Source organism: Sebastes fasciatus, chromosome 23, assembly GCF_043250625.1.
Source record: "Sebastes fasciatus isolate fSebFas1 chromosome 23, fSebFas1.pri, whole genome shotgun sequence".
Lineage (NCBI taxonomy): Eukaryota > Metazoa > Chordata > Actinopteri > Perciformes > Sebastidae > Sebastes > Sebastes fasciatus.
Window position 1 is genome coordinate 10,859,899 of NC_133817.1, and position 25,145 is coordinate 10,885,043.

Genomic DNA, 25,145 nt, shown 5'->3' on the forward strand with positions numbered 1-25,145 from the left:
CCAAGACGGTCAGCAGCAAGAACACAAAGTTGCAGACACAAATAGAGATAAAATACAATTCACAAACACTAACAGCACTCAAATTTGCATCAAAAGAGAACTATCAAAAGACAAATGGGGGGGACAAAAAGGAACTTTTCTGGGAGTCAGCTGTACAACAAGGGGGCTAAAAACATTGGCATAACAGAGTCTGCTTCTAATGCCTTCATTTTAGATTTAAAGATATTTAATGATACCAGCTCCTTGATTTTAAGGTCATTTTGGAGCAAATTCCAGGCTGAGGGTGCAGAATATGCCCTTTCCCCAATTTTTGTCCGAGCTTTTGGGACAGAGAGCACAAAGAGGTCCTGTGAACGCAGTGAATACTGTCCACAATTTTTTTGCGTAATAAAAACACTTAAAGTATTGTGGGAGCAGACCCAGAATCACATTATATATAAGGACGTACCAATGGGAGAGCCTACGGGTTGCCAGTGCAGAAAACAGTAAAATGTGTGTCCAAGTCTAAAGTAAAAAAAAAAAAAAAAAAAGGGAATCTCCATTAAAACTGGGATCAGTGGTCTGATGTGGACCCATGTGGTCTCAGAACAGAACCAGTCTGATCTCAACACAGTTGTACATCCATGATGAGGAGAGACAGCTGCTGGGCTGACTGTCATCCCACTCACACCACTGAGCAAGACCACATCAGCCTGCAGGAGGTGATTCAAACCTCCACATGGCAAACCACACCAACACCAAAACACATGCAGGAGAACCCACAGGGTGGTCACTTCCGGTTCTCCTGCTGATCTTTTTACTACACAGACTCTTGTTATTCATCACTGCGACAGTTAAGAAACAAGCAAAATGAACATTTTCTCAAATCCATGCCATCACTCTCCATTAGATACAGTCAATGCAGAAATAGTGTTAAAACACAACTTCCGGTGCAACTTTTCAAAATAAAACGAGAAAGTGAAGGAAGGTAAAGGTACCAATCTGCAAATATTTTAGATTATTTTGTGTATTGATTAAAGCTGTCAATTGGTTGTTTGGGAAAATATTTTTTAAAATATTTTAAAGTGACCATCCCAAAGATATTCAGTTACCAATTATGAAAAACAGAAAAACAGTAAATCCCAATATGTGAGAAGCAACATGTGCTTGCAGCGATAATAGTTTATTTTCTGTCCATTTACTAATCGATTAATCAATTACTCATATCAATTCAAACTACACTTGTAAAACTACAAGAATTTTAGTTATGTTGCACGCTTGCCTTGCGTTATTTGAGCACCAGCAAGTGTCTTCAGACTGATCGATGGGATTTTAGGGTGGTAATTGTATTACCTTTTAATATTTCTTTATTCCTACTAATGGGTTTATTGTGTATATTATTGTGTCAATAAAAGAACTATAGAATATGAAATAGACAGAAAACTGATTGATATATTGGTATTTTGGTAGATGCTTTTGAAAGAAACTGGTACTTTAGGGTGAAATTCATATTATATGGTAAGTGAGTGTTGAAAGCTCCTTATGTCTATGATGTGAAACCACTTAGGCGCAAAGTTTGGCAAAAACTGCCAAAGTAATGAATCCATCATTAACTTTCAAGGCATTTTACAATTACTTTAATTGGCTGGGCTGGAGGTGGTGACAATAACAGGTCAAATTTAAAAGGGTCTACTTGTAAGATAGCTCATTTTTTAAATTGCATAGTGTGCAGAAATCCTGAAAAAAATGTACACCTAGTGGGTTTTACATTAGTTTCATTCATTTATTAACAATATGTGGCTTCCAAATTGCTCTACTGTTACACAAACTGTCAAACTATTTAGCTCAAGGCATCTGATGTGTGGTTTAATTGTAAATCTCGCATTTTATCCATCTAGTATTTATTTCTTTGCAATATTTTTATTGTTTACATCTCCCAAACACTTGACTTGTATGACCACTTGACATATATATATATATATATATATATATATATATATAGACATTTTATTTTTATTTTTGTTATTGTATTCTTTATCCTGTTAGATAGATAGATAGTAACTTTATTGATCCCGAGGGAAATTCAAGTTTCCAGCAATACAGTTCCATAGTGCAAAACACGTTAGTAAAAAGGCAGTATAAAATTTAGTAGTGCAAAGTACAAAAAAATATACCAGATATAAAAAATACAAGAAGATGAAGAAAACTGTTAAAACTGAATATACTGCAGGGTAACAGCTGTGATACACGACTATTAAAAAGATGAATATAGTGCAGAAGAGACTGTTAAAAATTAATATAGTGCAGGGTGACAAAGGATTTCCTGAGTCTGTCTGTGGAGTATTTCTATTTTGTGTAAGTACACCGAGAGAGCTGCATAAAAAAATACAAATCAAAAATAAGATTTTCTATTAATAATATTTCTGATGCTTTTCTTTTGAAGGGCCACAGTCCGTACTTCCTGTCTCGTTAGCACTAACGGCTGCTAGCTTCGCGCAGCTGCCGTTAGTTGGTCCTCCACGCTGATAACGGCTCGAGCTGCTCCAGTTACCCGCCGCCCTGCTGTCTGAGGACGGCTACAGCTCCGTGTAACTCAACCCCCCCGCGTTTACACTGAAACAAACGAATTATAAGCCCAAAACACTATGAATTATACCAAACTGAGTGTCCTCAGAGATGTTGACGCTCACTCCCGCTTCTCCTACAAAAAAAACAATGAAAGATGCTCCAGTTTGAATTAAACCGTTAAAATATCTTCCTACCGTAGACATGGGTCCGGTGCGGGCGGCTCCTTCTCTCCTCCTCTCGCGGCTGTCAAAGAGGCTGTGAGGTGACTCTCTCTCTGCCTCCTCCCACCGGCCGCCCCTGGGCTCTGGCTGCTGGGATGTATACTTCCACACGGCTCCGCAGACCGCCTGCCTGCCTGTGTGTGTCTGGCAGACTAAACAGCAGCTCCACTGAACAGCCTCACTAATGTGGAGGAGAGAGAGAGAGTGGGCTGAGCGCGTCAACCCCCGCCCCCCTCGCGCCGCCGGGACACGCCGTTCTGACCGAGTCACGTCAAACTTCATTCAAAAAACTGGGAAGTTAACGTGGCATGCGGGATATGCGTGAAGACGCTGTGCGTTGGAAAGCGAATAGTAGGACTTTCTCTTTGAATTATCAATATGTTCAATTCGGCAACATGATAGTGACATAAACTCTTGTCTATATATCTCTAGATAGGCTATACTGGGATCTAAGAAAACCACACTTAAAATATAGTGTGACCTGACATACTCCCAATTTGAAGAGCATAAATCAGGACATAAACAATCAATACAATAAGATAAAACCAAATGAGTGTCCCAAAATTATTTTAAACTTACCTCCCAACATAAAATGTCTATTGATCGTTCCTAAACTGAAAGACCCATTGTTCATTCTGCAGCTAAATTATTATGTCAGGACAGGCCTTTTCCATTGACACTCACATAAAAAAATGCACAGATCATTTGCTTCTCTGGTTGATGTATAATTAAAGTTATTAAGCACCAGGCATCAAACACCACCATATTGGTTATTACTGTGCATCCAGCCTGTTGCCTGGAGGACACTTAAAACTCCAGTTGGAGCCATTATTCCACGTCTTACAGCTTTGCAGTGAAACGATGACTCACAGACATAGTTCACTGCACTTAGCTGAAGGGTTTGTTTTTTCGCTAGCGCAGATTATAATCGACAAAATGAATCTCTATTCAGCCTTGAAAGAAAGGCAGAATGACACACCCCTACAGATGGAAGAACAGGTTGCATGCACGCATTTGACAACAGTTTGAAGGCAGTGCAACTCATAAACAGTGTCATAATGCAAACTGACCCACAAACCTCAAAGTGGCCCTCACATGCTGACAGGATCTGCTTTAACAGGACAATCTATCTCTTTATGTCTTTAAATTAAAGGCACACAGGAACATGACTACCCCTGACCTCTTCTGCAGGTAATCCTTGCTGTGCAACGTATTTGTTGTTTAAATGTTTGTTTATCTCTTAATTTTTGCTGATTTCAGGAATATTTAACACAGAAAATCATAGCTGAAACACTGAATGCATTATATAATTTAAAGATCTTATTGCTAACATTTTTAAGTAAATTAATATTTAATTTTTTTTTAGAAAGGTGCAGAATAAGTTATTTTCCTAAAAAAAAAATATTATGATTGTGAATTAATCATTTTAAAAATGTTGGCGGGTCCGAAATGAATGTTTTGTTTATCTCTGTGGAAGATATCTGACACTCGGTTCACACTTCTAACAGGGCTTGTGAGCCAATAGTAAAACAACGTTGGTAAAGAGTATAAAAGCAAATTGGCGAAACTCCAGTGTTTATTCGACAACAGCCGCTGCCACCATTTTGGGCTGAAAACGCTTATTATATTTATAATATTTTATTGTTCAACACAGGGCATTTTGGTAGAATATGACAATAGAATAAAAAAAAAACTTGTTTTACTTTTATACGGCACTTTCTAGGCAGACGTTTTACTGTCGCCGGTAGTTGCGTTCAGTCCAAAATGGTGGAGGTGTAGCTCTGCTGCTGGGCGCTGACGTCGCAATGGAACGTACAATTGACTTTCACTTCTTAGCAATATAAATGACGTTGGTTTCATGTGGTGTCTCTGTGTCGTCAGCGATCAAGTTGCCAGTTAGTGTGGGAAAAAAACTGTGAGCTGACGGTAAGTGCCTGGCAACCACTTGTTGTGAAGTGAGTGTTATCAATGTTATCAATAGCATCTTTAACACAGAGTGTGCTGTAACACATTTAAACTGTGTTTCAAGATGACTGAGCATGAAATGGACTTTCTGGAGCCGGTGCTGCTCCCACATGAGTTGATTATTTTTTCCTGCAACTCTCAGAAAGTCTAGCTAACTAAAGACGAGGGAATAGGCCTCTCCTGTTATGTAAACATTCTTCTCGTAGCTGAAGAAGAAGTGCAAATGAGGTGACTTTGAGATGCAGAGGAATGCAGCGCAACAAACCCTGCCTCACCTCAGATAACAGAAAGTTAATCCTGGCTGAGGTGAGCCAATTCAAGACCTACATGTACAGTAGATGCTGGAAGCCTTGCTCACTGGAGGTGCTGCCCAAGATGTTTTTTTTTTTGTGCAACACAAAGAATTCATCTAACTGCATATGCATCTGAGCACAACAACGTATAAACTTGAGTTATTTCCTTCGAGTGCCATTTGATAAACAAGTCGAAGGTTGTTCTTCAACTTCTAACGTCCTCGGTGTCTCTTCAGAAAGAGCAGAGCAGTTCTGTACTAAGCTTGTCTTTCTCCCGATGGAGACATGAGTACAGCTCTGGATTGATTCGCCCCTGTGGAGAATACAGGCACTAGCCAGCAGCTTCCAGCTGGCAGCGGCACTGCCTCTGCAGGAGAGCTCGTTCTCCGGCTCCTGCAGGGCTTCATCTCTCACCCTGGGCTTCTTTTTCCTGTCTGTTTGATGCACAGACCTCTAAAAGAAGAGCACTGTTTGTACAAAAGAAGACATAAGGCAAAACAGAAGCATATATTCAAACTTAAGACACATTAAATCAAGTCTAAGGTTTGCTAAAATGCAAAATCCCACAAATTGCAATCTGTATTTTGCACGTTTTGCACGTATATTGCAACAGGATGTGCGTGTGAAAACCACAATACCAACGGCAGGAAGTGTGCACACCACTTGTCTTTGAATTTCCCAAAGCTGCCGCAGAGGTCGAAGATCATGCAAATGTCGACCTGATACACAAGAGCAGAGATATTATTCAAACAATGCATTAATGAAATCATAACATCACATTGGATGATAGAGTCCCTATAGCATTTTGTAAGAGGAAATGTCCGACTAATAACTTTATATAAGTTCAACAATTACGAAACCAAGCAGCATGAAAATACGTCTGGTCTGTACTGACCTCTAGTGGAGATGTGGAGAATGTACACACAAAGTATAAAATCAATGGATTTCCTATTGAACCTGCACAAGGTTGACAGGAAACTATCAGTGATTATATTTAGTACATATAAATATGTGTCGGGGTTATATATGTATGTATAAACTCAATATCTCCTACAGAAAATCAAGTCATTAGGGCCAATTCCTTTTAAAAATGTAAGTATTATCTTCTATATTTCACCTGGTTCATCAGACGCCCCCATGTGGCCAAACAGTGACACTACAACAGTACAATCACAAGAAAGAAGCTCACAGGGAGTTTTAAAAAGTACTTCCAGATAATTTTTGTGTATTTACTTGCAAAGACTCTGACAACATTTTATTGTAATCCCCTGCCTATTTAGCATTTATAAAAAAAACAGTATATAAACAATGATTTAATGGTTCATAACACTCTATAATGTAATTGTAAATAGATATAAAGAGCATATTTGTTTATTCACAATAATGTATTATAAAAATAACACTGTTGTAATCATAAAAAATAGGTATATGAACATGAAATCTGATGGTTTGTAGTTTTAGTTAACAATATCTGCTGATGAAGGCCATGAGATTAGGCTGAAAGTAGTATGTACACCTTGAGTTAAAGGGGCACGTCACTGATTTTACACATGAAGTTCAGTTTCCTCCTCAGTACTACTCAGATGTATAATGTCCTCTAGTTTACAACTACATTATAGTATGTTACAAGTAGTATATGTATAGACGGAACCTGCCAAAATAGAAAAAATGAACAAATAAATTGCTCGATAAATAAATAAATGCCTTTAAATGTGCCAAAAATAATATTAACAAATAATTAATTTTCTTCTTTATTTATTCAACTTTGTATTAATTCCTCCATTTATCTACACTTCTATTTATTTTTCCCTTTTATTTATTTACTTTTATGAGATTTGAAATTTATTTTATTTTTGGATATATTCATGCATTTATTTATCTATTTCAGCATGATTGTCCCTAGATACAATTTAATATCGATTGACTAAATTTAAATATAAATTTAAAATAAATAAATAAATATACAGGAAAAATAAACAGGAAAATTAAATAGTACAGTAGAAAATAAATAAAGAAGAATCCTAATTTTTTGGTGCATTTTCACAGAAAAAAAATTGGGTAAGTTTAGGCTACAAAATTATTTAGTTAGGTTTAGGAATAGATCGTGGTTTGGGTTAAAATAATTCTGGAAGTGGCGTAACTTGAGTACGGAAATTAGTGATAAATAAATCGGTGTATGAGAACAGCCCGACTGCTTATAAGCGGTTAAAGTAAAGCGTGCTATCTCTATGAACTGTATGCTTTAATAAAAACAGACACTACATAAATAAATCACACAGCAGCATGTCCTAAATAAATCTTTTATGTTGTGTCAAGATTTTCTTTTATTTTGACAGCGTTTCAGAATATCATACAGGTAAACAAGATTTTTGCAAAAGTTAATATATCCATAGTGTTGCATTTCATAAAAATAGTTGCTCCACTTACAGTCTTTGTGACCATCAATAGTACACGGAGTCATATTTATAGAGATATTTGTTCAGTCTATACACTGCTATAACACTACACAGTGATACTGAGCCGCTTGGGTGGGAGTTTATGGTGCAGTGCGTGTTGTTATTTCAACACGCACATTTTTTACACCTTTTTTTTGTTGTTCTTTTTGCTTTCCGTAGCAAACTACATACAGTTTGGCTCAATGGAGACAGCTCAGATGTGGGAAGCAGTGAGTTGTGCAAAAGGTTGAGCAAAAATACGCATGTTTTTTTTGTTTCTGATCCAAACAGAAAATAAAGTCCAAATGATGCATGATGATACAGTATGTAGGCAGCTACCTTTAGTCCGACCAATGTAGAATTTAGCTTTTAGCCTTTATTGTGTGATAATTCCCCCGCACACCATCTACAAGTGATTGAATGTCTGAGCCGTTTGTGCCTGGCTGATGATTTTCTCCGACATAATAATTCCCAAAACCACCTGTGAGAGATTGTGCTTTAAAGTCACTCTGCTTATTCCTTGTGTAATTACGGATCACAATGGCAAACATAATGACTTGTCTCTCTTTGCTCTTTTATTCTTTAAATACTGTTTGCACTTCCCTCAGCAGACGAAGGAGAGGAAACTTTTGTTCTGGTGTTATGACTCCTTTTTTTCTCTGTAAATGTCGACTCATTCAGAAGGAAAAATTGCCACTCAGAGTTTTTTCTTACATCAGCAGAGACGGTACGGATGCTGTGAAAAGATTTGTTAATCTCAAAATTGACAGTTTGCGTAAAAACCCCTGCCCCGAACACCAAGTGTTCAATCACAGCCTAGCAACTGTTACTAGGCACTGCAGACCTGTCAAGCTTTGGATTTCTGCACATTTTGAAGCAGCTGTAGTCTGAGCAATACTCAGCATTTAAAGAGTTTAAATACATTTTTAGCATTTCCAAAATCACAGGAGCTAAAGTGAACTAGTAAACAGGATATGTTACGCCGAATTCACACCAGAGCAGCGGCAAAGTGCGGCCTGCGGCGTGCGGCGTGCTGCCATGCAATGTCTATGAAAAGCTGCGGCAGCTTTGTGGCCAAACTAGCTGGGAATAGTTGAACTTTTAGCGTCAAAGTGCGGCCAGAGAGGACCCACAGCCAATCAGTAAACAGATCATGTGACTCCTGTGACATCTCGACCTTTGTTACAAAGAATTTCTTCCCGTCTGAAACACATGAACAAGCCTCCCGGCTGCAGAAAAATTTAATTATGGTGGCTAGCCGCACTTCGCAGCTGCTTGGTGTGAATTCGGCGTCCTCATCCTAAAAGACTTTTCTCCTGTAACGTTAAAAGTAAAAACATACTGTTTGAAAATACATACAAGTATGCAGGCTAAACAGCTAAACTGTCTTATGTTAGAATGGAATAACTATGACGATGTATTAGGGCCATTGTAGGTAAAAATAAATAAATTATGGAGCCAGGGTAGGGGGATAATATTCTGAGAAAAAACTCCCAGAAACTCACAAAAATTTCCCAGATTAAATTCGTAAATGTACAAGAAAAAACATGGATATTCTGTGAGATTAAAGCGATAAATCTATGAGAAAAAACTCATCATTTGCTAGGACTAATTAGCTCTAACCTTCAATACATAGATTGTCAACTGGTGAGGATGACTAAGGTTAGGCCTTGAATAGTTAAGGTTAAGATAAGTCGTCGAGCTGCAAGTCCAGCGAGAGTTTTTTGCAAGTTTTTGCAATTTGAGGGTTAACTTCTAGACACGACAGCGAGCTACAGCTGATAAAATTGTCCTTTTTAACCGGCAAAATTGTCAGTTGCTGGCTAGAAATGAGAAATTGCTTTTGTTTACTTCTATCTGAAATCAAGTACCGATTGTTTCAAAACTGACTATGAATTTAGAGTTGTAAATCTGCCACCGTTATCGCTGTAAACGTCACATGTGCCAGAATGGAAAGCTGGACAAGCATAGCAACAGTAGCTAAGGGGAGGGGGGCAGGGCTTAGCGAACTGTCAGTTGTCAGGTTGCATAAAAACGTACACCTGTGCATTCACAAGCCTTCAAATAGAGTCCAATTCTGGGGTGTGTGTATGCTGAAGATGTATCTAATCTACAGGGAGCTTTGGCACGGAGATGTTAATATCACACAGTGTTGACAGAATCACCTAAAACAAATCAGATTGAGCCGCCGCTGACAGTCGCTGTGACAGGTGCGACCTCTTCTCAGCCGGTTCTGGAAATGAAAGAAATGTTTCATTTTCGAGCTCATTCATTCAGTCCGGTCACAGGTTGTTAGGCGAGCGGGCTTTTTGACAAGTGAGATTGATTCTTTGACGCCTCAATGTCAGATTTTTAGTAAGTTTGCTTTGGGGTGCTCTGTGCTGACATTTGAATACACCGTCTCTGTCAGACCTCATTAAGAAATGAAAACTAGCATGGAACCACTTGCACAATCTGATAATGGACTTATTTTCACACACTTTGTGAAATAAATGATATATTTCACCGTATATCACACTCGTATCTGAAAAAATACAGTTTATTATTAATATCTGTATAGTTGATGTTGTATAGCAGCCTGTTTTGAACCCTCTAAAGTGGTTTGGAGTTGAACCTTTTGACTTAAAAGCCAACCTCTCTGTCAGTCTAAGGCACTCTGCCCCTCGGTCGGCACCACACAAGCTCCTTCCGCTTTGTTCGTTAAGCACAGAAATGAGAGAAAGTGGATTGACATGACGCCCCCGCGGATGAGTCAAGCGCAGATAGATGGTGAAGTCAAGCGCAGCGGGGCTGCCGGGACCCCAAACTGCAAATCACAGGGCTGAACGGGTGTAGAAGAGGGCGACGTTCTGGTCCGTGTCGCGCCGTTTTTAGCTCGTTTAGCATATCCATCCAGCTCCACTTAAGGTTCTCTTCACTTAAAAGATGATCTTATTTACAAAATGATCCCACATATTCATATTATAATATATCTATGTCTATAATCATCTGATAGAAGATAGCTTCAGGCCCGTTCAGTCTCTGTTAAGGCAAAGTTCTGTTGATGATTTCATCGCCGCTGTCACTCTTTGTTCCATTCGCTCGTGTCAAAAACAGGCAAACTTTCTTTTTAACATTCCCCTTCATAAAACAGACTCCACTGTGAAGAGATATATATATATATAAAATATCCGATCGCAACCGACAGTTGCTTCCTGTCAGTTGTTTATATTTGCATGTTTGTCCCCCGGCTTGGGGAAAACTCAAAATAGAGTTTGAATGATTTTCTTTTTTTAAAGTGGATGATTTTCCAGTTTCTTAAGGTGGTGGGTGTAAAATATTTCTCAAAATAATTTAGAGTACAATATCATAAATAAAACTCTAAAAACACCAGATCACCCTGCATGCCCCCCTTGGTTTGTGGTCTAACAAGGTGGAGGGGAGGGGGGGTTAAAGGAGCACAGGAAGGTGTAAATGTTCAGATGAGTGTGGCCGCTGTGTTCTCGCCGGAGCCGCCGCGGTGTTATCTGCTCAGCGTGGACGTGCCGGTGCGCAGCGTGCTGGGCAGCTTGTCCGATCCAGGGATCTTCCAAGGCCCGGGAGAGACCGTGGCCTTCCTCCCTGCCGCGCTGCCGCTGCTCTTGTTGGTCCGGCTCTCTCCCAGGCCCCGGTCCGGTTCCCTGGGCCTGCTCGGCTCCGACTCCACCTGCTGCCCGCCACCGTAGCGCTCCACGTCTTCCATGCTGTTCCCGTTGGTGTGCGGGAGCTTGGAGCTGCTGGGAGATTCGGTGGATTCTCTGTTGTCCCCAGTGTCTCTCTCCTTGGACCTCCCTCTGGTGCTCCTGGAAGGTTTGGGCTCCTCCTTGCCTATGTCCCCCTCAGCAGCGGGCTGGACCCTGTGCCCCTTGTGGGTGGACCTGCCACCCTCCTTCTTGGCTCTGCCGCTCCCGCCGGTTGACGCCGCTCTCCTCCCCTGATCTGGATTCAGCAGCTCGGCCTTCTGGGGGCTCTTCGAACGCTCCGTCCTGCCGTCTCGCGCCGCCGGGTCTCGGGGGACGTCCAGAGGCGGCAGGTGAGGCGGGTCGGGGGCCAGATGAGATGACGGCGATGACATGGAGAGGCTGTCGATGGGAGGGGCTACTTCCGACAGGCTTGGGGAGGCTGAAGGGCGAGCATCCCATGGGGCGGCATTATCTGGAACACGCACACAAGTCAATAATGTGAAAATCACACACATACACTTTGCTTAAAAGCTTGCACGCATGCCACAGCACAAATCAAAACAAAAATAATCAACACGGCAATCATTCCTATTCTACGAGCTAAAAGCATTAAGAGCAGCACTACAGCCTACTTCCGACCATGTCACAGGGCAACACCGCTTTTAGACAACATCAATCTGCCTCCCATAGCTCTCTTTAAAGCGCCGGCCAATCTGAAACCTTGGCGGAAAATCGAAAACAGGTTTAATGAAATGGATGATGTGCCCAATAGGGTGGTGCTTTAGCGAGAATGAAAACCTCGGGGGCAGAGCGCCTCTCTCTCTCTCTCTCTCTCTCTCTCTCTCTCTCTCTCTCTCTCTCTTAAGCCCGAAGAAGAAGTCTGTATCCAGCGTAGCAGCTGCAGTGAATCCACAACGCTCCACTCTCACGGACTGTTAGCTTCAGTTTCTGCACCGATGAGTCTCGGTCCCTCGGCCATCAGTCATTTTCAGTGGGCTGGGCAGGGGGCAGAGGCTAGGCTAGCTACACCGGCGCCATGAGACCCAATTATAAGCAGACTGGAGCACATTAGATCCAGGACTAAGAGAGAGAGAGAGTACCTGGATCAGCCTGCTACAATGGAGGTCATAAAGGGTCCTACATGTGTGTGTGTGTGTGTGTTAGAACTGTGACACCTGTGATTATCACATGCTGTGTTAATTGTCGTTGTCAGCTCCGTCAAAGCTCTGGTCTGCTTACGTTTATGCTGAGTCATCATTAAACAAATTACAACATGTAAATTTGTTCTATAGAGCTCAACAGTGAGGTTCCCATTCATATTCTGAAAAACGCATTTGATTATAGGGAATGTGACGTCACCGACAGCAAGTCGGACATTTTTGGAGGATAAAGGGTAAGAGAGCAAAGAGCTTAGAAGCAAAGAGACGAAACTCCGGTGTTTTTTTGACAGCAGCCGTTGTGGGCGGTCACTGTTGAGCTCTATATGAGAGAAGCATTCAATATTTGAGCCTGTACTCATAAAATGTTTTATCTTACTTCTTAAACCTTGCAATAAATGATATTTTTGGCCACTTGGGTTCAGTGGAAACAAGCTGTGAACACAACACAGACTTATCACCACCTTATAAGTTTATATGGGGAAGTTAAAAGTTAAACTAATTACACATCCAGCAGACACGGAGCAGCATTAGCATTCATTTGGAGTCATGTTTGTGTCCGACTGATGAATGTGAAACCAATATTCCCCCTCCTTATTCACTCCAATATTCCAATATCCAATATTCACAGACTCCTGAGGGAAATATCTGTCTTTTTAGCTGCTAAATGATCCACTATGTTCATCAGATAGTCGCTAACTTTGTCTGTCTGCTGTTTGGTGCTGCTGGGCTGAAAGTGTACGGAGGGCTTTTAGAGCTTTTTAGCTGAAAACAGCTTCATGCTGCAGCTGAAGAAACATTATGAGAGAGTAGAGAGTCAAACAAAACAGTAAAACTGTTTCTGCATTAAAAAAGGTTTACACCTGGATTGTAATTCCTGTTAATTTAGCAGAGTTTTTACCACGTTGCTGGTGTAGGATTTATTATTTTAATAATAAATAAAAAGTCAGTTAATTTTGCAGATTTGTCACCAAGTTGCAGGTGCATTATTTATTATTTTAATAATAAATACAAATTCTATTATTTCAGAAGATTTTTTTTTACCAAGTTGCTGGTGTACAATTTATTATTGTAATAATAAATAAAAATTCAATTAATTTTGAAGATTTTTTACCAAGTTTCTGGCGTACGATTTGTTATTTTAATAATAAATAATAATTTGGTTAATTTTTAAGATTTTTTTTACCAAGTTGCTGGTGTACGATTTATAATATTAATAATAAATAACAACTCAGCAAATGTATATATATATATGTATTTATTTGTTACATTTTGTTTTACAAAGTTAGGAGAGCAATGTTTAAGTAAAGCCTGATGTTGCCTTATACATAAAAGAATGATCCCAGTCACTTCCACACAGTGAGGCATACAGCTTTTTAATTAAACGCTGGTTTCGGCTGATACCCGAGGCCCAGGTCTCGCTATCGGGACTGAAAAAGTTGGATCGGTGCATCCCTACTTTAAAGTATTTAAAAAAACACTTTTGAAGAAATTGAAGAGAACTCAGGAGGTGTCGGTTAAGTCTGTTAAGTTGTTTTTTTTGTCCCTATTGATAACTTTGAAGACTACTTGCTGTTAATTTCACATGTCTAAGGAGTAATTCCACTGATTTTACATGTCAAAGTCAATTTACTAGTTATATTCAGCCCGTGAGACAGTTATAGAAGGTCTTCTGCGGCTCTGGAAGAAGGTTTGTAAGTCTGTGAAAATCACACAAGTGACATTATTTATGTAGTCTGAGTTTTGGCTTGAGAAACTACACATTTTTAATAGAAAGTTAGCTTTACAAACTGGGGGCGTGGAGTCGGCATCTGGCAAAAGATGAAAGTAACTAAAGGTAATGAGCTCTTAAATAAATTTAAAACCCTGAAAATCAAACTTTTTACAGAAAAACATCACAGAGAAAATGTGAGGCTATTTATTTCTATATGAAGATGGCTGATTGTGCAGATTCCTCTCTGATCATACATGTGATTAATTATGGGATGTTTAGTTTGCTGTAGTGTCACTTAAATATAATTAGCGAAGGCATACTTCTACTATTTTGTTGTTTTTAGAGCATCTTAATTTCCTAAGTGTAATCAGGCCTTTGATGAATATTTGCCCTGGAGCTGCAGATCTAACGCTGGATAACGGCACAAAAACGCACACAGACAGGCACACAGTAATATTCATGCACATGCCCACGAGCACATGTTTTTTATGCCAACAGTACACATATACTCTTATTTTTTTGTTTTGCATTCAGCTGTTCCTAAAAAGCATCTGATATAAAAATAGCTGAGCTCCTTCGAACATTAGTATGCTAATGTTTTAAATAGCCAGATTAATCACCATAGATGATTTGCATAACCTTCCAGTATGCAAATAAAGTGCCTGTAAACTACGAGTGATGAAATACTGAATCGAGCCCACACAGAACAGAACGTGTGGGTTAGAAAACTGCTTCTGCTTTTAGGCAGCAGAGGAAGAAGAAGAACACAAAATAGCTCTAATGATGGAGGACTGTGTCTTGTGGCTGACCACAGTAAGACTCCCTGTGTGCATATTTCAACGCTGTAGAACCACCTCAGGACAGGTGTTACAAAAGCTTTCCACACAGAAAGATTAAATCCCCTGTCTGGAGGAAAAGGGCCGACACGGGGAAACACCATCACCCTCTTTTTCCTGTGTTTAAGGGCTGGAAGGTGACCGCCAAGGAGGCCAAACGCTGATGGATGTGTATCACTGGGGGCTTTAGAGCGGCGGCGTTCCCCTAAAACAGTGGTTCTCAAAGTGTGTGGTGCGCCGCATGACCGGGGGAATAATGTGATGCAGAATTAATGTTTTGACGTCCGACAGTAAACAAATCGTCTCTTTATACATCCATGGTAGCAACGGTTTTCATTCAGACAGATAGTCTGTAGGTTTACAGAACGGACAGATATTTAACAGGGACCAAAAGAAAAACAGACGATGCTTCCGAGACGAACGAGAAAACGTGCTCATCTGACAGTAATCAAAAGGATAATGATGAAAGAATATGACGAAGAAGGGCTGCATCGAATAGTTCAAAGCTTTATTCATAACGATAACATTCAAATTATTGTTATTAATAACTTACAGTAACATTACCGTCCATCTTCTATCCCCCCCTTCTCTATTATTGAAAAAGGATAGAGGTAATAATTTCCAAAACATGTTTTTATCTAACGAAATATTTTGCTTCAGGATATATTTGTTGGCGTTTAGCATTTCAAAAACAACATTTTCACTGTTTACTCAGCACTTATATAGATATAAATAATAATGAATGCGGTTGGAGATGACGAGAGACCAGTGTGCATTTTATGTCTTAAACCTCTGGCAGCTGACAGTATGATACCCAGCAAATTAAGAAGACATTTAGAAACATTACATCCCACTCAGGTCAATAAAAAGAAGTGGTTTGATAAAGTTTAATTTAAAGTGTGTGTGTGTGAAAATATTTCTATATAAGGGGGGGGAAAAGTTTGAGAACCATTGCCCTAAAATGTCTTTTTCTCTCTGGTGGGAAGATGCGGAGAAGTGAGTGCAGAAGCCACCAGAGTGAGTGACGCATCAGAGTTTTATTACCCGCGGTGCCACAAAAATAAATGTCACCTTCCAACCTCAGCTATCTAATAATCTGCAGAAATATTTCATCTCCCCTGGATGACTCAGAGTGAATGCACGTATGGCTGTATTTTTGGGCCTGTTGATTTATATGTTGTTGAGAGTTATAGTCACTAATTTTAAAACCTCCTGCAGCTTGAAGTGATATTTGTTGTTATTCCTTAAGTTAAAAAAAGTAACCATATTGGGTGCCCAAGGTTATAAAACAAGTTGTTCTGATATGAAAGTAAATACATCTTGAGCAGGCGGTTACAACGAAACAACACACAAAAACCACAGCACAGAAACCCAGGGTTACGTGAAGAGAAAAACATTGGTATGATCACAAACCGTGTCTTTAGAGTGGCCCATTAGGAAGAAATAGGGGGAGCCATGCTTGTCACTTTTCATGCACATGGAGAGACTGGAAGATACCATTCCTATAGAAGGGGAAGTAACAACCTAGACCAATCAATTAGTGATAGGTCACTGAAATGGACAGAAGATAAACTAGTGTTAGTCAAGATAGAAGAGACAAAATGATTAGTTTTTTAACAGCATAGTGAAATACAGAATCCAGAGTATTTAAAGACATGAGATTTAACATGATGCATGCTAGTTATCAAGAGTTAAAGTGATATTAAGACAGTGAAGAAATCAATGAGTTAAAAGAGAGGTAAGAAATGATCCTGAAGACAAAGAAAGCTGTGGTACTTACCATACTCTGGGACCTGCCCCGTACCCCTCTTTAGGAGAAGACGGACGCGCCGGCCTCCAGACTTGATCAGCTCGATGGCCCTGGCGTGGGTCATGTCCCGGGTGCTCTCTCCATTGATCTCAATGATCTGATCCCCAACCTGGTGTGAGACAGAGGATAGAAGGAGTTGTAAATATCTGTCAGATGGAAAAGGTTTTTAGTTCTGATTTTAATCTTACAAAGTCAGAATAAAAACTACACAATAGACCTTTTCCAATTTGACAACATAAACATTGTAACTGGGCCCCTTTATATTTCCTGTTGCAATGTCTGTTAATGCCTGCTAAAGCTACTATACCTCATTTTCAATGACATAGTCAATTACAAAACAAAGAACAACAACAACAAATCAACAACAATGAGATATAAACATAGATGATACAATATAACTATAAAAAAAGTAAAAGCCATTAAAACTTTTCGATTAGGAAAAATAATTTGATAAATATAGTTGGATATATAAAGCACAGTAAAAATTAATTGTAAACGACAGATGCAATTTTTGTAATTGTGAAGGGGAAACTATTGATGTGTTTGTAGATTGTTGTCATGCTACTTATTTTAAGAACTTATAATAATAATAATTCATAATTAATATATATATATGCTTGTGTGCTGATGTACTGTATATGCATATGTATGTGCATATGTACTTGTATGAATATGTATATGCATGTTTAAATAGTTACCTATTCTGTTGTCTATGCTGTGAATTTCCTTGGAAAGCACTTCGTGCTTGAAAAGTGCTCAACAAATAAAATTATTATTATCATTATATAAGAGCAACCGTAGCACTCCAATTTCCCCCCGGGGATCAGTAAAGTATTTCATTATTTGTTAACAGTAACATCATTTTAATTAACTATCAATTTACCCTTTATTAATGCTGGTTATTATAAAGTGTTACCTGAAAGGGAATATTAACAAGCTTCTCTTTTATAACGGATGACAGTGATTTATAGGAATCATAATGGATCTATAATTCACTGGTTTTCCCATGAGCCTCTGTAAGCGTTAATAAGCATTACCAGACATGAACTGGTTTCAGTTAGAGCTCATTTCGACATGAAATTTGGATGGACTTATGTCGGCACACTTCTCAGGGATGATGTTAGGACGCTGTGATGAATACCAATAACCTGCCCGTTTAAAACCACCAATATTAACCGGACCATCTCTCCTTTTTGTGACCACGTGGACGGGTCAAACGTCCCTCCTTCAAGACTCTCAGGCCTTCAAGGTTGACTAATGGGGAGGATTCGGGGGGGGAACGGGACAAAACACGCCGGCCAATTACGCTAACAAATGGAGACGTCCTCCGGTAATGGCGGGGGTAATTTGAAAGTCAGGAGAGGACTGGAGTCAAGAGAGGGGGAGTCATTAGGTGTCATTGCAGTGGTCTGAGGAGAGGTGGAAGCCAAGACGCTTCAATCATTATCCTTCACCTGCTAACAGCGCCGGAGAGTGATCTCCATTTTCATCTTTAATAACGAGGGAAGTTGAATGGACGCAACGTGAATGCCGAGCACAGGGAGTGAGAAGGAGTTGCATCTATTGCAGTGCGATGCCCACGCACTACTCAGTCTTCAATTGAAGGGTTTAAAGCTCAGAGAGGTAATTAAATGTGCTCAATGATCATCCGTAATAACCAATCGTTTCATATAATTTTCTTAAAAGCCTGCGCACTGCCACTTGGACCTGAAAAAGCTTGTTAGACATTTGTTACTGATTAGTTTGTGACTAGCAGGATCAAAGAAGATCATGTTTTTTTCCTTGGTAAAGATGTGACAAAGTGCCTGTTGAGGAGAAATGACTTGGATTAAACTCAAAATGTCAGAGAGACTGCAGGGAGTCACGGAGCAAGTGAGCTTTTGGTTTTTCTGCACCTTAGAACGTGTCAGAGCACCACTCGGATCCAAAGTGACAGCCGTGTAGAATGCTTTTCAACCAATTTCTCACATTTATTTTTTTAAATGCAGAGTGACTCCTCTGTGCATCTGGCAGTATGGATCAAGGGTTGTTTGAAGACGGATCAAAGTGGTCTCCGTCTGCACTTTGTTGATTTCAATATCCCACCAGCAGTGTTTCTGTCTGGACATTCATCCGAAACTAATCACACTCAGTGGAGGAAAGTAACTTGTATGTCACTTGAGTATTTCATGCTACTTTATACTTCTACTCTGCTACATTTCAGAGGGATATATTCTACTTTTTACTCCACTAATTTTATTTGACAGCCCCGAATACCATTTTTTGGGCTTCGAAGCTTCGGTGAGAAATATTCAAAGCTTTGCGGCACAGCAGTCTGACATGTTCTTGTCTCCATCTCCCGTTTCAGTGCCGCTGCCGCACTACTGTAAACACACGCACCTCTACACACAACAAACAGCGATATCCGTCTGAGAATAACTAATAATAAATAATGTCGAATATGAATAATGAATAATGTTGTGCGATTATTCCTTATTTCATGGGCTATTTTGGGATTTATACTTTATTATTACATACATACATACATACTACATAATAAAAAAACAAAGCATTTGAATACAGAGAATGAAGTCACTCTCCCTCTGTGTGTGTTGTAATCAGTTTCTCTGTGCTTTGTTGACATAGCCGGGCCGGCCACGCATGCTTTTAGTGCATGTAAGCGTGCCCTACTGGCTAGCTCACGGCCGCCTATCTGCTCTGCTCTCATACGGCGGTTACAGCTGATAACGCCGTCCCAACCGACGACGCCGTTGAGATTGTTTTCACTAGCGCTGTTAGCATCGTTAGCTGCGAGATACCGGCTCGCCGTCGCCATGTTGAGAGCCGCTGAGAGACCAAAGGAATGCTCCCAATCCCGTATTTAGCACCTTTAAAGTTGTTAAAACTAGCTCCACCTCCATCAGCTACAACAGTAAAATACGATTTATATATTAATACATCAGTGTTAACAAACTAATACTAAAATACTAAATAATTTATCAGTCACAGCGGTCATTCTTTTAAAGTATAAGTACATTTACTTGTAATACTTCAAACACGTGTTGCTTATAATGACTTGCTTTTACTTGTATTTTTAGATTATTGTATTGGTACTTTTACTAAAGTTTTCTTCCACCACTGATCAGATTTCACTTCAGCTTGTATGCTGACTTTAAGTGGAGCTCAAGAGGGATTTCCTCATCCTCTTCGGCCTGCATCGTGGCCCACTGGACTCCATCGACCACTCCAACGAGGAGGGAAAGTAATACCTCCCCCGGGTGCATTTCGCACGCATTATCTTTGACAGGTTCATTACATTTAAAGAATGAGAAGAAAGCAGACTGATGTTATCTGCTCCAGACATAAAGATCGGAGAACATGCAAGAAAAGCAGGAGATCGTGAAAGAGCTGGTTGCAGGATTCATTCTGACAAACAGAGAAAAGCTGCTGTGGAAGCTGCAATTTATGTAGCTGGCAGCACACGGAGCAAATGCCAAGGCCTTATTTCAGTTTCCATAACATTTTGTATAAATTCAATATGTGTCTGCTTACTCTGACCGAATAGTACAGTAGCAACGATAGCTCGAGGGAGAATTGTGCAGCTACGCAAACAGCAAAGTATAATTTAAGTTGGCCCACTTAAATGTTTTTATCTATCTTTATCTTTCTGAGTATTATCTGTTACTAAATGCTAAGGAGAGATGTGTGTTTTTTAGGAACTTGGGAGGAGACAAACTTCTAAAAAAAGGACGAACCATCTCGGAGTTATTTTGACAGATTATTTCTTAATCGGCTCTGAAAAAGTTGATGTTGCAGCTTCGATAACATCAGACAATTACAGTGAGCTGCTGCCATGTAATCCAAGAGGATAGAAAGCAGCTTAACCTTTAAATGGGGTGTAGGGGCTTTCTTAAAGAGTAACTAAACCCCCCAAAAACACTTTTTTTTCAGATGAAAACCAATGTATATGGGTATTTAGTAGTGTTGTTGTTAGATTCAGGTCTACATCTTGACATTTTAGTGCAAAGTATTCTACATATTGTGTTGTAAATATGCATATCGACTGCCCTCTACTGGTTGAAACCAGGCTACTGCAATCCAATTCTGCTTTTGGCTGATCTGGAGGCAGTTAACGTATATGGAATAGTGAAGAGTAGCCGTTACCCTTTCAATTAGCCTAAAACTCTGGGGTTTCATTACTCTTTAAAGGAAATGTCATCACCAAACGTACCCTCATCCTCCCGTTGCGGATGGCCGGTCCGTCCTCTGCAAGTCGTAGGACAAACAGGTCCATCTTGTACTCCCGCCCTCCGCGGATGCTAAAACCGAAGCCCTTCACGCTTTTCTCCAGCTCCACCGTGAAAAAGTCAAAGTCCTGCGAAAGCTGAGACAAGCAGAGAGCAGATGTGATTAGAGTCGATGTTATCGGAGGAGGAAAATGGGCCATTACAGCGGAAAATAGTCTCAGGACTCAGCAGAGAAAAATAAGTGGATAAGAATGGAGCAAATGCAAGGTAAACAAAACCTAGAATTATATTATATATATATATATATGTATATATATATACAGTATATACACCTTACCTTATTATATAGGAGATGTAAAGGTAAAGAAGGGAGCTGCTCAAGAGTTAAACATTTAAAATATGTTCTGTGTGTCGGCTGTGCACACCAACAACACCAAAGGGAGAAATGAACCGACGCTGGTGAGTCAGACTTTCTCTATAAATGCAGCTTTACAGACAAACAGTTTTGTATTTCACGCTTCAGCTTCCACCCCTGACTTCCTGTTGCTGAGTATTTAAAGAATATATTGAGACAGACTGTGTCAGCTTTAAGTAGAAATATATGAATCACATTTCCACAAAACAGAATTACAGAATATGCAAAGGTATATAGAGCTGTGGTAGGATGTAGCCTCATTTGAGGTAATAAAATATTCACTATATACACAAAAGAGGTTTAATAGCAAACCTATTTAAACATCTAGCAGGCACAGAGCAGCATTAACATTCATTGGAGTCCAATATTTAGTCTCCTTTTAGCTCTGGTTTGGTTTCTACAACGTCCTCAGGGAAATATCTGGCTCTTAAGTTGTAAATGTTGTTGTTAATGTAAAACAAATTGATCAATGCGCTTTTGGTATTTTGTGTCATGTCATGTCATGATTTGTTGAAAAAAAATGCTTACTTGAACTGGTGGCATGCGGTAGTCTGGCATGGCGAACTGCCTGGTGTCAGTAGCGAGCTGTCTGTAGTCGAGCAGCGGCGGGTGTCTGTAGTCCAACGTGGGCGGCTGCCTGTAGTCCGCCACAGGAGGGTGCCGGTAATCCACCGGCGGCTGCCGGTAATCTGTGAACGGCGGCTGTCTGATGTCCGGTTTCACATCCTGCCTCGCCTTCACCTCTGACCTGTAACTACCAGACCAATCAGGATGAAGGAAGAAAACCTCCAGGGGCATTTCTATTACTGCCATCATTATCTCTGGATACTCGACAGTGCTTGTGATGTGTTTCGGTGCACTCAGCGTGCTGTGACAATAACTGCTGGGTCGCCCGGCGTGTTTTGGTTTGCACTGACAACCGTCAAACAAGACTTAAGTGAGGAAATTAAACTGTTTTTCCTTCAAACATCACATCAAATGTTTATAATAAAAACAAGTTCTCTCAGAGGCTGCTGACGCTGAGTACAGAGACATGTGGGTTCTGAGTGAAGCAGAGGGGAAATGCAATGACATTGTAGATTTTGGACCCCTGTAGCTCTCGGTAAAATATTCAACAGATCTCTATAAAGACGATTATGTAAATAATTTAACGGTCCATAAGAGTTAAGTGATGTTATACAACAAGCTGGGGAAAGAGAGAGATGAGAAAAAGAGACGAGATAGTGAGTCAGAAAAAGTGGAAGGAGCTATAACAGTAAATGAAAGACAGGTGGAAAGAATGGGGACAAGGGGATGAAAGTATCTGCTTCACTCATACCTGTACTCTCAGAGGAGCAGTGTTTGCCCCAGAGACAGATAAAAATGCTTCACTGCATCACAAAATCAAGACAAATTTGACACAGTAACACAGCACGAGGATGAAACGGCGTTCATTATAACTGTTTACCGACACTTTGAGGAGAACTCGCCACGCTCTGTGAATCCTTATCAGTGGTGTCTTACCTGCTCTCGTGGGCGTAGGTCTGAGGTGGAGGGGCGGGCAGCTGGGTCGCAGGGCTCTGGTGAGGCATGGGGTTGGGCTGGGTGGCAGACGGGTTGGGTTCGGTGGCCGCCGGGTTGGGCTGCGAGGCGGCGGTGCTCGGCTGGGTCTTGGGGCTGTGCTGCTGGGCCATGGGGCTCTGCTTCTCTGAGCTGGGGGCTGATGGGGGATTACTGATCTCTGGGATTCAAAGAGAAGGACAGAGCAACGTGTACTTTTAAGTTTTATTTAACAAGTACTTTTTTGATGCTTAAAACCTGCATTTCATTATTTTTTTGGCCACTTCGGGAAACCACCAGGCGGCAACCTCTGGGTCTGAAAAGTGAAGCCAATGCTGAAGTGCCTTAAACTTGCATTCTTTCTAATAGCCAGCAGGGGGAGACTTCTCTGGTTGCAAAAAGAAGTCTGATTGTATAGAAGTCTATGAGAAAATGAGCCTACTTCTCACTTGATTTACTACCTCAGTCAACATTGTAAACATGAGTTTATGTTTCAATCGCTTCGATTAATACATCTTTATCATATTTAGTCAAGTGCTTATTATCATATAATGAATTCATGATTTTTTTTGTGCAGGCGCACCTGGCTTTCAAAGGGAATGGGAGATGATTTACTTCCTGTTACGCCCAAAACACACCTATGATTAATTAAGAGACTAAATACAACCCCTTTGCCCCTTGCGCCATACTTTGGACCCAGATATGTGCGCCGCTTAACTAGCAAAAGTGGAGTTGGACACGCCCTAAATGCACTTGCACCATGCACGCTAGACTATGCGCTATAGATCGTTAAAATAGGGCCCTTATGGTTAAAAAGTTTCAGGCCAAAACATAAAGTCCATTGTTATAGCGCCACCATCTGGCCAAATTGCACCATATTTGACACTGCACTCCTTTGGGTTTCCAGCAATACACCAACCAAGTGTGAAGTAGATCGGATGAGCGGTTCTCGAGATATGTGAAGGACACACAGACAGACAGACCGACAGACCGACAGACAGAGATTCCTTCCTTTATAGTTAAACACTGAAAGCTCTTCTTCAGTTTCAGTAATAAAGTCAGTCTTGCTTTGCTTTAGTGATTTTGATCCAGTTATCTGTTCTAGTGGGTCAAAAGAGACGTGAGCATCATTGTAGCATACAAGAAGAATCACTAGGAAACTGAAATGACACACATTTTTTACACATCAATGTAGTAAGAGACTGTTGAAGCAGTTGCATGTAAAAGTGTCTAGAAGAGGATTTGCAGACCACTCATGAACTCATGAACTGACAGTTAATCTAAAAAAAGAATCACATTTTGCAAAACTCATATTACAACTTTGATTTAATGGCACCAGATCAATTACTGTCATAAATCACCGTCTTGCCAAAGTATTAAAGCCCTCGTGTATCACGTCCACGTGTCGTGTCCACGTGTTGTCTCACCTTCCTGCGGTATGATCCTCAGGGTGACGCTGAGGCCCGCGTCCTTGATCAGCTTAACGATGTCGGCGTGCGGCATGTTGACGATGGACTGGCTGTTCACCGCCAGGATCCGGTCCCCCACCTTCAGCTTCCCGCAGCGGTCGGCCGGGCTGCCCTCGATGATGCGGCCAATTTTATGGGGCACAGCTGTTGGAGGATTCAAACACAACACGCCGCAGGTAAAGACGCGCTCTGCAGCAGATTGGAGGATTACGCCTTTCTGTGCTTCACTCACTGACTGACTGAATATGTCTCTGTCTCTCTCATTTTGCTATTCACCCCAGGCTTACGTAAGGCATCCAGGTTTTTTTTTTTTTTTTTCATGTGTGTGGGCGATGCGCTGATGCTCACGGCAGCATACCAGAGATGTGTGTGACTGACGTACCGTGGGAGGGCATGTATAATTGAGGAGATAGAATGAGAGGTGCTTCACTTGTTATTGAGCCATGACCTGTTATACTTAAGTTTGACACATAACTTGACCCTGCACTCTCAGAAAGAAGGGTCCCAAAAGGGTTCATCCTGAAGAGCTGAGGTTCTACCCAGAACCATTTGCTTCTGAAGAACCTTTTTTTTTAAGAAAGGATTGAAGTGTTCTTTGTAAGACTAAAGCTGGAAACACACTGGCATCGCAACGCTGAGGCACGTCATATGATGCCCGTCAAGTGGCGTACCAAAAGGAAGGTATTTTTACACTGCATTAGATTTAAATCATGTGTGGACACCCACTAGGTCTACTTAAACTTGATTTCTCCTCCAGGGGGACTGCTCATCACCGTCCAACAAACAAAAGCACATGGCTAATTATTATGCAGAATGA

At 40.6% G+C, this 25,145-nt stretch overlaps 2 protein-coding genes across 8 annotated transcripts in view; both read right to left on the reverse strand.

Annotated features, from left to right (window-relative positions):
* Positions 1-2,971, reverse strand: part of LOC141761535 (fatty acyl-CoA reductase 1) — a 56,416-nt gene extending 53,445 nt beyond the window's left edge. The window contains exon 1 of one of the 2 annotated variants that reach the window (XM_074624911.1): positions 2,742-2,971. In XM_074624911.1, the coding sequence (XP_074481012.1) occupies positions 2,742-2,750 (9 nt within the window). In that variant the 5' untranslated portion in view covers positions 2,751-2,971. The remainder of the gene's footprint in view (positions 1-2,741) is intronic. The other variant, XM_074624909.1, reaches the window with a different exon arrangement.
* A 4,354-nt stretch (positions 2,972-7,325) lies between these two features.
* Positions 7,326-25,145, reverse strand: part of magi2a (membrane associated guanylate kinase, WW and PDZ domain containing 2a) — a 235,349-nt gene continuing 217,529 nt past the window's right edge. For 2 of the 6 annotated variants that reach the window (XM_074626442.1, XM_074626444.1), the window contains 6 exons: positions 24,287-24,472; positions 22,824-23,040; positions 21,849-22,074; positions 20,890-21,042; positions 16,650-16,788; positions 7,326-11,634 (listed from right to left, as the gene is read on the reverse strand). In XM_074626442.1, coding sequence (XP_074482543.1) covers positions 10,964-11,634; positions 16,650-16,788; positions 20,890-21,042; positions 21,849-22,074; positions 22,824-23,040; positions 24,287-24,472 — 1,592 coding nt within the window. In that variant the 3' untranslated portion in view covers positions 7,326-10,963. Of the gene's footprint in view, positions 11,635-16,282; positions 16,421-16,649; positions 16,789-20,889; positions 21,043-21,848; positions 22,075-22,823; positions 23,041-24,286; positions 24,473-25,145 lie in introns of those variants that run through there. The other 4 variants (XM_074626446.1, XM_074626447.1, XM_074626443.1 and 1 more) reach the window with 4 other exon arrangements.